The sequence below is a fragment of the Sapajus apella genome, unplaced genomic scaffold (assembly GCF_009761245.1).
Source record: "Sapajus apella isolate SASKATOON/1434 unplaced genomic scaffold, GSC_monkey_1.0 scaffold160, whole genome shotgun sequence".
NCBI lineage: Eukaryota > Metazoa > Chordata > Mammalia > Primates > Cebidae > Sapajus > Sapajus apella.
This window is the reverse complement of record NW_022437100.1, coordinates 1,277,465-1,290,375: the sequence shown is the minus strand read 5'-3', so window position 1 is coordinate 1,290,375 and position 12,911 is coordinate 1,277,465. Positions and strand designations below refer to the sequence as shown.

The 12,911-nt window shown below is 54.4% G+C and overlaps 2 protein-coding genes across 2 annotated transcripts in view; one reads left to right on the top strand and one right to left on the bottom strand.

Annotated features, from left to right (window-relative positions):
* Nucleotides 1–12,722, bottom strand: part of GGA1 (golgi associated, gamma adaptin ear containing, ARF binding protein 1) — a 24,099-nt gene extending 11,377 nt beyond the window's left edge. Inside the window, exons 1-7 of the mRNA XM_032266686.1 lie at nt 12,295–12,722; nt 7,958–8,042; nt 5,677–5,752; nt 3,587–3,685; nt 2,083–2,206; nt 1,542–1,642; nt 768–848 (exon numbers count right to left, since the gene is read on the bottom strand). Of these exons, the coding sequence (XP_032122577.1) occupies nt 768–848; nt 1,542–1,642; nt 2,083–2,206; nt 3,587–3,685; nt 5,677–5,752; nt 7,958–8,042; nt 12,295–12,337 (609 nt within the window). The 5' untranslated portion in view covers nt 12,338–12,722. The remainder of the gene's footprint in view (nt 1–767; nt 849–1,541; nt 1,643–2,082; nt 2,207–3,586; nt 3,686–5,676; nt 5,753–7,957; nt 8,043–12,294) is intronic.
* Nucleotides 12,654–12,911, top strand: part of LGALS2 (galectin 2) — a 29,518-nt gene continuing 29,260 nt past the window's right edge. Inside the window, exon 1 of the mRNA XM_032266691.1 lies at nt 12,654–12,735. Within this exon, the coding sequence (XP_032122582.1) occupies nt 12,715–12,735 (21 nt within the window). The 5' untranslated portion in view covers nt 12,654–12,714. The remainder of the gene's footprint in view (nt 12,736–12,911) is intronic.

The window sequence follows — 12,911 nt, the reverse complement described above, 5'->3', positions numbered from 1 at the left end:
AAAAAAAAAAAAAAAAAAAAATTAAACATTTGGCCAGGCAGGGGCTCACGCCTGTAATCCCAGCACTCTGGGAGGCTGAGGCAGGCAGATCACTTGAGGTCGGGAGTTCGAGACCAGCCTGACCAACATGGAGAAACCTGGTCTCTACTAAAACTACAAAATTAGCTGGGCATGGTGGTACATGCCTGTAATCCCAGCTACTCAAGGAGACTGAGGTAGGAGAATTGCTTAAATCCAGGAGGCAGAGATTGCAGTGTGCTGAGACTACGCTATTGCACTCCAGCCTGGACAACAAGAGCAAAACTCCACCTTGAAAGAAAGGAAAACAAAAAACCAATTAGAAGATGTGGTGGCTCACAGATTGAGTGCCAGCTGCCTGGGAGGTTGAGGTGGGAAGACTGCTTGAGAGGTCGAGGCTGCATGATCATGCCACTATACTCCTGCCTGGGCAAGAGGCTGAGTCCGTCTCAGGGTCTCAAAAAAAACCTCCTCACATACATACACATATACACAATTATGTTATTTATATATTTTTAAACATATACTGAGGCCTAATTCATTTCTAACTTTTGAGGAAGAGGTAGCCAGCCTCCCAAAGGCCCATCCAGAGCAAGTCACCCAGGCTGCCGGGAGTTCTTCCCTGCACACAGTGGTCCCCAGCATCAGTCAGCTTCTCTGCTGTGACAGCCCTGGGTCAGCCCCATCTCGGCGGCCCCGCTCAACACCCCCATCCTGCCTCCTCCCCATACTGTGGGCTTGGTCGTTACCTCCTGCACCATCTCTTTGATGAGCTTATTGGCTGCGCGGAGGTCTTCGGGGTGGGAGCTCTTCAGCAGGCGGGCCAGCATCTGCAGGGACAGGGGTGTGACCATGAGGGTGGCACCTAGGCCAGGGGTCAGAAGGCTGGAGTCACATTATGGCTCCCCACTTCCTGCCTGTGAGACCTGAGAAAGTTACTTAAGTTCTCTGTGAAATGGTGAGAATTTACTGACACCTGAGAGGGTGGCCACAGGCCAGCGGAGACGCTGCACATAATGTGCACACCACAGTACCGAGCAGAAATAGGTAATCAACAAGTGACACTTCTTATATCCCCATAGTTTTCTGAGAACGAGAACCTTAACAGTAGGTGCCATCTGGGGCCAGGCTGGGACTGGGGAGAGGGGAGCTTTTACTTTAACCTCTTTATTTGAATCTTACCTCCTCCTGTGCCGTTTAATTTTTCACCCACAAGTTTTATTAACTTTAACAAAAAATTCAGTAAAATTCTTATTGAAAAGGTTAAAATACATAGAGATATGTAAACTCCTGATCAACCTATGAAATGCCCTCAAACGAACTCCAGGGACACTGGACACGCTCCTGTGTGTGGGGGTGCTGTATGGGACATGCTCAGCACATATTAAGTACCTAGTAAACAGCACCCATCACCCACAACGGTGCCTGTACTCAGTGTGTGCTGCTGTTCCAAAGGCTGAGGCCAGGGCAGCCAGGGGTCACCTGGGCTCAGAGTCCCCATCTGTGCCTCCCTGGAGTCTCACCTTGGATTTCTCCTCATCTTCAAAGATCACATTCTTGGGTCGTGGAGGAGGAAGGGGAAAGGTGGTGTCATCTGGAAGCTTGGGGTCGGACTTCACAATCCCTGGATGAGATGAGTGTCAGAAAGGCTGTCAATATGTCCTGGGCCAGGAGTAGGAGGTGACAGGGGATGGGGGCAGGCAAGGGTAGGACAGAAAAGGAAGGTCAGTCTTTCACCAGCTTGCTGGCTCTGGACTCTGGGTGGCCTGGGCCTGCTCCTGACTGCATCAGCCTGCCTGAGGGAGACGGTTTGGGGGACATATATTTTGAGGCCACTCCCTGGAAACCACTCTTTGAGGGTAAGCTTGATTCGAACCCACCTTCCTTCCACCCAAGCTAGCCTCAGGGAGAGCACAGAAGACCCCACTACCTGTATGTTCTAGTTAAAGGACAGACCCATGACCTTGCTGGCTCAGAAGCCCCCGAAGCTGTTGGAGCCCCAGCTCATGGTAGGGGAGAGGGGGCAGGCCCTGGTCACCCCCACCTTCTATGTGCCTGACTCACCCTGCTTTTTTAGCATCTGGTAAGCCTCTGCGATTTTCACCTCCTCGGGCAGGCCCACTGTCCAGCTGTAGAGGAGCTCCAAGATCTTGTTCTTCACCTTCTCTGATGTCCGAGAGCCCAGATACTTCAGGGACACAGTGGGGAGGCCTTTGGTACTGCCCAGCACCACTCACTTCAGCCTCAAGCCCTGTCCACACCTTACTGCCTCCCCAGGACTCCCTGGGAAGCCCTCTGGCCTATAGGGTCCTCACTGGCCTACAGGGTCCTCACAGCCTCACCCAAGCAGGCTGGGATAGGTTGAGTTCACCTACCACCCCTGCCACTTAGCTGTGTCAGCCCTCAGTGTCTGTTTCCCCACCTGTTAGGTGGCACTCTGGCAAGGATGCAGAACTGACATGAGGGACAGGCCTGCTTGCAGTCAACTCTGGGGACTTAGCTTTGACATCCCAGGAAGGAGGAGCCAGAGAGCTCCACGCTGCCCAGGGCCGGACAAGTGCAGGCCCATCTCCTAGCAGCAAACTGAGCTGGGGAAAGTGGCTCTCACACCAGAGTCCCCTCTTGGGAGGAGAACGGGAGGCCATCTGGGTCATTCAGTAGCTATGGTTAAAGGATGGGTCTGGGCAAGGAAGGGCTAAGGGGGTGGGCCAACACTCAAAGAGCGTAAGAAATCACAGTTGGCTGGGTGTGGTGGCTCACACCATTGGGAGGCTGCACTTAATCCCAGCACTCTGGGAGGCTGAGGCAGGCTGATCACCTGAGGTCGGGAGTTCGAGACTGGCCCAGCCCACATGGTGAAACCCCGTCTCTACTAAAAATACAAAAAATTAGCTGGGCCTCGTGGTACATGCCTGTAATCCAAGCTACTCAGGAGGCTGAGGCAGGAGAATTGCTTGATCCCAGGAGGCGGAGGTTGCGGTGAACAGAGATTATGCCATTGCACTCCAGCCTGGGTGACAGAGCAAGACTCAAAAAAAAAAAGTCCACGGTCTATAGAAAGACTCCTCGGGCCGAAGACCAGAGCTGGGGATGGCCCATCTGGAGCCACCAGGCTCCATCACTCGGGTCTGTGGCCTTGGATGCCAAGGCCCAAAGAGGCTGCTCTTGTGTTGTGGGAACAGGGAAACCTGCCAGAGACCTGGTAGGGTGCTGCGGGTCCACAGCGAATGACCTCAGGCCAGGGATCACTGACACATCCAGCCATCTGTCAGCTGCATGTATTCCCTGGAATCATTTTTCCCTAAGCACCGGGCAGTTCCACGGCTGCCCCACCCCTGGCCAGCCTGAAAACACTCCTCCCTGAGACCCCAGGCTGGCCCAGAATGGGTATGAGGGGACTGTGAGAAGGGAGCTGTGTTTGTGCTGGGTTTGAGTTCTAGTGGAGGGCTGAGGTGGCACCCCAGCAGGAGGCTCCCTAGAAAGCGGCAGTCGCTCCACGCCCTCAACGTCCTCTTTCCTCTCCCCACGTCCGACAAGGCAGGTCTGAGCTTGGGCTGGGAGCACCAACCTTGGGAGACACGACCTTGATGAGCTCATTGAGAAAGCGGAACTTGCCCACTTCGTCGTGGAACCGCTTGCCGCAGCTCTTCATGCAGGTTTCCAGCACCTGTGTGGGGAGGGGGATGGGAGGGGACACCCAGGAAGCATCAGAGGCAGCAGCCTCCCTCCCACGCCTTGGCCAGGGCCCAGAAGCCCATGGTGGACATTTAGGAGGCAGAGAATGGCCTGTGAGGATGGAAGATTCTGAGTCACCAAGGCCTCTGGGACTGGTCATCACTCCCTGGGGGACAGGATCAGGCCCTACAGTGCACGGCAATGCCCAACCTGTAGCAATGCTCTAGGCTCCTCCATAGCTTAGGCCCCGCATCTGAGTACCAGCTGCACTTTATTTTCTTACTCTCTTTCCTTTGTTTAAAAAAAAACATATATAGGCCAGGCACGGTGGCTCACACCTGTAATCCCAGCACTTTGGGGGGCTGAGGCGGGTGGATCATGAGGTCAGGAGATGGAGACCGTCCTAGCTAACATGGTGAAACCCTGTATCTACTAAAAATACAAAAAAAAAAAAAAAAAAAAATTAGCTGGGCATGGTGGTGCTTGCCTGTAGTCCCAGCTACTTGGGAGGGTGAGGCAGGAGAATCACTTGAACCCAGGAGGTGGAGAGTGAGCCAAGATCGTACCACTGCAATCCAGCCTAGGTGACAGAGAGAGACTCTGTCTCAAAAAAAAAAAAAAACCAGAAAAAAAAAAACATATATAGACAACATCTACCTTGGCCTTATCCTAAGCTGTATCTATGAAATCACAGGACTCATAATACTCGAGAAAAAAAATGTTAAAACAAATATATAATAATAGGCCAGGTGCAGTGGCTCATGCCTGTAATCCCAGTACTTTGGGAGGCTGAGGCGGGTGGATCACCTGAGGTCAGGAGTTCGAGACCAGCCTGGCCAATATGGTGAAACTGTGTCTCTACTAAAAATACAAAAATTAGCTGGGCATGGAAGCAGGCGCCTGTAATCCCAGCTACTTGGGAGGTTGAAGCAGGAAAATCACTTGAACCCGAGTGGCGGAGGCTGCAGCGAGCCAAGATTGTGCCACTGCACTCCAGTCTGGGCAAAAGAGCAAGACTCCATCAAAAATAAATAAATAAATAAATAAATAACAATAATAATAATAATGATGATTATTTAAAGACAGGACCTCACTCTGTTGTCCAGGCTGGAGTGCAGTGGCACAATCATAAGTCATGGCGGCAGGCACCTGTAATCCCAGCTACTTGGGAGGCTGAGGCACGAGAATGGCCTGAACCCAAGAGTCGGAGGTTGCAGGCTGCAATGAGCCAAGATCGTGCCACTGCACTCCAGTCTGGGCGACAGAGTGAAGACTCCATCTAATAAAACATGTAATAATAATAATGATGATGATGATTTAAAGACAGGGCTCACTCTTGTCCAGGCTGGAGTGCAGTGGCACAATCATAGCTCATGCAGCCTTGAACTCCTTGCCTCAAGTGAGCCTCCCGCCTTAGTCTCCCAAAGTGCTGAAATGACGGGCGTAAGCCACTGCAGCCGGCTAAATACCTAAATATTCAGAGAGAAACTATTTCTCTGCCACTACTTAAAATCAGCTTTGCTCTATGGTGGGTTTGTATGTGGCCCCTTCTCCTCTGCTATTGAACAGATGCAAAGCCTCAGGCCCAAGCCCAGGCGCCACTTCTCAGTTCTACAAACATGCAGATCCTGGATGCGGTACTCCAGGAGTGTGGCCTTGGCAGGGCCCCGATTCAGTGTGTTGAACACGCTTCCTGCTCGCAGCCAATGTGCAGCTGGAGCAAGGACCATCCCCCCCCCCCGACCAGAAAGACTCTAGGGGGCCTTCCCTCGGCAAGATGCCTACGTGTATGGATGCTGGGTGGGAGGCCAGCCCGCTGGCTGTGGTGGGACCCTCAGGGCAGGTCTGGACCTCCGTCCTGGGCCATCTTAGCACAGCTCTCTTGGGCTCTGAAGAGCCTTATGGACCCCAAGAACCTCAGTCTTGGCCTCCCTTGCTGTCATCACATGGCAGGGGATGGATAGCAGCCTTTCCCCTTCTTACCATCAGGGCCTGGATTGCCTCCCACTCCTGTGGGGATTGGATCTTGTGGGCCAATAGCCGGGTGGCGAGCGGAGGCCTGGGTAGAACAACACGGAGTCACCATGGAGTCTCGGTCACCCTAGGGGAGGGCCACCATCCCAGCCCGTCAGGACTTCAACTTCAGTCTGCCTCCAAGGAGCCCCGGTCACCCTAGACGAGGGCCACCACCCCAGCCCACAGGACGTCAACTTCAGTCTTCCTCCAAGGAGCCCCAGTCACCCTAGGGGATGGCCACCACCCCCAGCCCACAGGACTGCAGCCCTCCAAGGCTTCTGTGGGCATATGCAAAGGCCCAGCTCCCTCTCAAATCAGATGCAGCCTGGGATTGTGGCAGGGCAGGGCCAGGCAGTGAGTGCAGGCGGACACCTTCAAAAGGTGTGAGCTCAGCCCCTGGGCTGGCTTGACTACGAACTCTGATGTGTCACGTCCTTGGCTCGGCATGCCATAGAGACAGCTACAATATGCCACGAGAGACGGGCAGACACAGTTCTCTGGAACTCAAGGTGGCAAAGGATGCTCTGCTGTGGCAAATCAGAGCAGCTTCATGATGGAGATGGTGATATCATCTACCAAAGTGTAAAAGGCCCGTCACCAGTGACAGTAACAGCTCACACACGCTGAACACTGGTCATGTGTGAGGAGCCGCCTGTGTACTTTCCTGCCTAAGCTGCATAAGGCAGGCAGCACCATCATTCCCGCTTCACCATGGGAAGTTCCTTCAACTGGGAACAAACTGAGGCTCAGAGCAACCACTTACCTAAGGTTACCCAGCTAAGAGAGTGGATGGGACTCGCACCCAAGCAGCATGACTCCAAAGCACACACACCACTGTCTGTGGTTCCCAAACTTTAGTATCACCTGGGGAGCCCACTAAGAATGTCTATTCCTGGCTGGGTGCAGTGGCTCACACCTGTAATCCCAGCACTTTGGGAGGCCGTGGCAGGCGGATCGCCTGAGGTCAGGAATTCAAGACCAGCCTTGCCAACAAGGTAAAACCATGCCTCTACTGAAAATACAAAAATCAGCCAGGTGTGGTGGCAGGTGCCTGTAATCCCAGCTACTTGGGAGGCTGAGGCAGGAGAATTGCTGAGCCCGGGAGGCGGAGGTTGCAATGAGCCAAGATTGTGCCAATGCCCTCTAGCCTGGGCAACAGAGTGAGGGCAAAACAAAAACCAAAACAGAATGCACATTTCTGACAAGCATTCTACGTGATTTTTTGTTTTGTTTTGATGGAATCTCACTCAGTGTCCCAGGCTGAAGGGCAGTGGCCCAAATCTCGGCTCACTGCAATCTCTGCTTCTCGGTTTCAAGGAATTCTCCTGCCTCAGCCTCTCGAGGAGCTGGGACTACACGCACATGCCATCATACCCAGCTAATTTTTTTTTTTTTCTTTTCTGAGACGGAGTCTAGCTCTGTCGCCCAGGATGGAGTGCAGTGGCGTGATCTCAGCTCACCGCAACCTCCGCATTCTGAGTTCAAGTGATTTTCCTGCCTCAGCCTCCCGAGTATCTGGGACTACAGGTGCGTGCCACCATGCCCCGCAGATTTTTTGTATTTGTAGTAGAGACGTGGTTTCACTGTGTTAGCCAGGACAGTCTCCATCTCCTGACCTCATGATCTGCCCGCCTCGGCCTCCCAAAGTGCTGGGATTACAGGTGAGCCACTGAGCCTGGCCCATGCCCAGCTAATTTTTGCATTTTAAGTACAGGGTGTCACCATATTGGCCAGGCTGGTCTCAAACTCCTGACCTCTGGTAATCCGCCTGCCTTGACCTCCCAAAGTGCTGGGATTACAGGCATGAGCCACTGTGCCCAGCCAACATTCTCGGTGATTCTAACACAGGTAGTTCTGGTTCTTCCTTGAGCAAAGGGCCTTGGCTTCCTCCCAGAGGCGGAACATGCAGTTCTCCCTCTGGGTGGTCCTTCACACAAGGCACTGGCTGCGGGTCTGGCAGGCCTGGGTTTTATCAAGCTCAGGACTAGCATTTTCTCTCTGTGAGATGTGGGGGCAGATCTGAGTTCCCTGAGCCTTGACCTTTTTACCTGTTAAATGAATCCAGCAAGGCCCACCACGCCAGACAGTGACACACAAGCAGCATTCGGTACCAAGTCCCCAATCCTCATCGCTTTGTGACTATGTTAAGAATGAAAATTGGGTCTCCATCCACCCAGGCCACACTATACCCGAGACTGGGGTGTGGAGAGTGCACAGCAGGTGCAAACAAGTGGGGCTGGCCACCTACCCCTCAAAGTCCTCATTGAGCTGCTCACAGAAGCCGTTGATGCTGGCCCAGTCGAGCTCCTTGTTCAGGGGGTTCGTGGCTCTGTCTGGAAAAGGAGAGCAGAGGTCACTGTGGCCCAGCAGTGGGATCCCCGCTTTTCCACTCCTGACTCTGGCAGAGGTGTGGTCAGGAGTGGGAGAGGAGTGTGACTGAGCATGTGGAAAAGTTCTCCCCTTGCCTCCGTGCCCCGACAGCCTCAAGACCTGAGCGTGGGTGTAAACGAACAGACGAGCACAGCTGCCCTCCAACACTTTAGAGACTACAGTTAGGGTCCTTCCCTTCCTCTCCACTCCCCTGCCCCTGCAGCTGGACCCCTCATGCCAGCCCCACCTCCTCTGATTTGGCTGAGTAGTGTCCTCACAATTCTCACGGAATTGGAATTTATGCTCAGGGGAGATCTAGAAGTAAGGGAGAAAACAGCATGGTCCTGCCCTCAAGGAACTGCGGGGGCCACGGGAAGCTAGGTTCTCAATAAACTGTGACAGAGGGACGCCAAGGAGCTGTGGAAACCGGGAGGAGGGGACTCAGTTCAGTTTGGGGCCGGGGAGGCTGCCTGGAAGAGGCAACACACAAGCAGGGACCAGAAGGACTCACCCAAGCTGGAGCTGGCCCACTTCTGACCCCACTCATGGCTGCATGGCCAGGAAAGATGCGGGTAACCGCACGAGGCAGAGCATGAGGGGCCTCAGTAAGGACTGTGAGTTTTACCTCCTGGCAGGTTCAAAAAGCCCTCTTTCCCTTGGAAGTGGCTCAGTGTCCCTTTCCCTAATCCTCTCCCCCTGCCCAGGGTAGCAGTGCTGGGTCACTTCTCTCTTCTGTTTCCCCCAGCTGGCTACAACACTGAACCCCAGCCACTCATGTCCAAACCTATCTCCCCTCAGCAAATGAATGAATGCATGAGCAGTCAGCTGCAGGAAGGCAGGGGTGAGGTTCTGGGGAAGTCTGAATCCAGAAATGGGCAGTGGCAAAAAAAGAGGGCAGACAGATCTATAAGAAGTGGGTGGTAAACATGACCAGATAGTTACCCCTTTAACCCTCAATACTAGTTAAACAACAATCTAGGTTACATGCTTCCCTGAACCTCCATTTCCCCAACTTGTAAAGTTGAAGTGAAATACGGATTTTTTTTTTTTTTGAGACAAAGTCTTGCTCTGTCACCCAGGATGGAAATGTATGGAGTGGATGGGGTGCAGTGACAAGATCTCGGCTCACTACAACCTCCGTCTCCCAGGTTCATGCAATTCTCCTGCCTCGGCCTCCCGAGTAGCTGGGATTATAGGCATCCACCACCATGCCTGGCTAATTTAAAAAAAATTTTTAGTAGAGATGGGGTTTCACCATGTTGGCCAGGCTGGTCACAAACTCCTGACCTCAAATATCTGCCCACCTCAGCCTCCCAAGGTGCTGGGAATACAGGTATGAGTGACTGCCTACAACCAAAATGTAGATTTTGGATGACAAAATACTTTTTGCATGGGAAGGCCAAGGGGGCAGCCAGAGCCCGATCTTCATTTCTCCACAGCCGGCTGGCTTCTAAGCATCACGCCTTCCCAGCCAGTTCCGCCCAAGCCTGAGCACCGAGCTGAGGGTGTGGAAGGACCCAGCCCAGGCGGTAGAACAGAGAAGGATCTGTGGACAGGAGGCTGGGGACTGACCCAGCCTGTGGTGCCTACCCTGGGCGATACATTATGGCAGGGGGCCCAAAGCCCTGGAATTCCAGTGGCTGGCAGCCATTCATCCAACTCAGACTTAAGTATTCTGGGTGCTGGGGCTCCAGCAGTGAACAAAGTCCCTGCCCTCCTGAAGCTCACTGCCCAGCAAGAGAAACAATTAATATTCAAATTAACAAACCCAGTTACTGCAGGGGGTTGCGAAATGTTACAGAAGAAAGCAAGGCAGGGAGAAGTGCAGAAAGCCTCCGGGGTCGGGGGCTACTCTCCGGGAAGGCTCTCAGAGCCCTGGGGAGCTGCTCTGCGGGAGGGCTCCCAGAGGTAATGCTGAGTTGAGATCAGAAGGACAAATGTTCTCTCTGGGTCTAGATCTCTGTTACAGGAGCCCCACAAGACTCTCCAGTCCCTCGGACAAATTGAAGCCCCTGTTGACCTCCTGGGATACCATGAATATGACACTTCTCACCCCAGGGGTAAGGGTAACTGTCTATTCTGCCTCCGAGTCCCCAGACAAAGCCTGGGGAACACCAGCCTAACATGAGAATCACTGCCCATTCAATGACATCCAGCTGGAAGACCCTAAAACAGGAAGTCTCTTCAAGTGTCAAAGACATGTGAGTCAGTGAGGTCAGAGCAGCTGATTCTGGACCGCTCCTGGGTCAGACGCCTGTGAAGAGGAAGCGCGGGCATCATGAGACATCATGTTTCTCCCCCTGCATCTGGCTTAAAGCCAGGGACTCCAGGTCCAAGGAGATCTGACTGACCTCCTTGGCCCTTGGCCCCTGACCCTCAGCCCTCTTAATTCTACCAGGGGGAGTACCCTTTCTAGCAGGCAGTTGGGGAGAACACTCAGGGAGGGAGGGAGGTGTTTCACAACAGGGGAAGACTCCACCCTGTCACTCCACAGTGCTGGCAATAACAGCAGTTACCTCAGCAGCCCAGACGCCTGTAAACTCAGCGCTTTGGCAGGCCAACGTGGGCAGATCACCTGAGGTCAGGAGTTTGGGATCAGCCTGGCCAACATGGTGAAACCCCGTCCCTAATAAAAATACAAAAATTAGCTGGGTGTGGTGGTGCACACCTGTAATCCCAGCTACTCAGGAGGCTGAGGCAGGAGGATTGCTTGAACCTGGGAGGTGGAGGTTGCAGTGAGCAGAGATCGTGCCATTGCACTCCAGCCTGGAGGACAAGAGCAAAACTGTGTCTCAAAAGAAAAAGAATAAGAAAAAGAAAAAAAAAAAAAAAAGAAGCTACCCTTTACCTTCACCCTCCACAGAGGAAGAGGGAAGATCTTACAATTCTGCAAGGACACAAAGGGGAAGGAAAGGAGAAAATCCCAGTCCCAATGTATCAGGGCCCAGGCAAACCCAGGTATCTCTAACTTCTGCCTGCTTTTAGACTCTCTGGACTCAGAAAACCACCACTGTTGCTAAACCTGAGAATGTTTTTTATGACCCACAGCTCAAGTCCTGTGTCTGAGATCAGTCAGCCCCAGTTGCTGCTGAGACCCAGGTGGACACTTGAGGCATTCACAACAGTCCAGGGCTGCTGAGTGCCCCTCTTCCACCCCCTTCCCCTCTGCTGGCCAGAATGACTCTCAAACAGCCCTGGAGATGATGTGGTTCTGGGGCCAACCTCATGGTTCAACTCTGCTCAAGCCTGGCTTAAAAGGGGCCAGCCATGACCCCAAACCACGCTGGTGGTGTGCCCGGGTCCAAGAGGCTTCTCTGAGGCCCTGGCAACCACGGGGCTCTAACAGCAGTTAAAACCTTGGGAAGAGCCTACACTAGACCAGGGAGAAGCCAGCCACGGTTTTCAGGGACAGAGTCCAGGAGCACGGCTGTGAGAGCGGAGGATCATCAGGGCTGTGGGTTAAGGAGCTCAAGTGGAGGGTTTGGGGCTAAGAAGCCTAAGCAATAGGAAGCTGTGTCTGAGGAGAAATAAGCAAAAAAAGGGATGCAGAGGCCTTTGAAGGAAGTTCAAGCAAGAGCTGGGAAAGGCATCTTGGAGGCTGAGGGTAGTGACAGGGTGCTTGGAATTATTAATACTTCTGGAGTGTAAGACTAGACCTTCCCAAGCCTGTAGAGTGCGGGGGTTTCTCACTGTGTGGCCAGAGACCGGGAGCGGGTGGCGGGAGTAATCATATGGGGCAGTGGGTCCTCCCTTCCTGGACGGGGTAATAAGCAGATATGAGTAGTTGTGGGCACCAGGAACGCCATGCAGGGCCAGAGAGTGGAGGATTCCGGGCCTGAGAATAGCAGGGTCCCTCCCTCCCGGGTATGAGATGCTACCCGGGGGGCCGCTACTCCGTGGAGCAACGTAAGCCTGGAGGTTGGAGGCTGCTCTCTCCTTCCCGGGGGTTCCCAACGCAGCTCACTCCCCCTCCCAGGGGTCGTGGCCCAGGGACCGGATGGGTGGGCGGCGCCAGCTCCCACCGCGGGGCCGCGCAACAGCAGGGGTCCTCCATAGCTACAGGATCTGAGGGGCCGACTCAGGACACCGCCCCTCCCGGGCCGGGGGCGGGGCGTGAGGAGGGGGCGCCCCGTACCCCGCCCCCGCCGAGAAGGGGACCGCCTCGTGCCCCCGGTTCCGGTTCCGGTCCGGCCCGCGCCCCTCCCGGACACTCACTGATTCGCGCCTCCAGAGTCTCCGGCTCCATCGCGGGCTCCATCCGCCACGGGCCCCCAGCCTCGGCACCGCCCCCCGCCCCCTGCAGCTCTCGCGGGACCTCCTGGGCACCGCCCTCCGCCGATTAAAGGAGCAACGTCGGCCCCGACGCGGGGGAGCGGCGCACGGGCGCGCTCCGCACCATGGAGAGGTCGACGAGCTCGCCTAGAGCGTCACCTACTTGCCCAACCCCTCCCTCAAGCGGCGTCTACGTCGTGGCTGGGAACGGCCGCCTGCCTTCCCCCTCCCGGCGCTCAGGCGCGAGAGGAAGCGGAGAGACTGGAGTCTAAGGGCACCACCATGGAAACCCCAAGGGACGGTCTAACTCGTTCTGCGTCACGGAGATGTCTGTGACCGCCTCCGGAAGAAAGCTTTGCGGCCATGTTGCTGAGGGGCTCTGAGGTCACTTCCGGAGCTCTGAGCGGGTACTTCCGCCTATAGGTGAACGTGGGAGAATCCCTTAAAAGGGCGATAAGGTGCGTTGGCCGCCGTGAAAATGACGAAAATAAGTCAGTTTCTTTTCTTTTCTTTTTTTTTTGAGATGGAGTCTTGCTCTGCCACCCAGGCTGTAGTGCAAT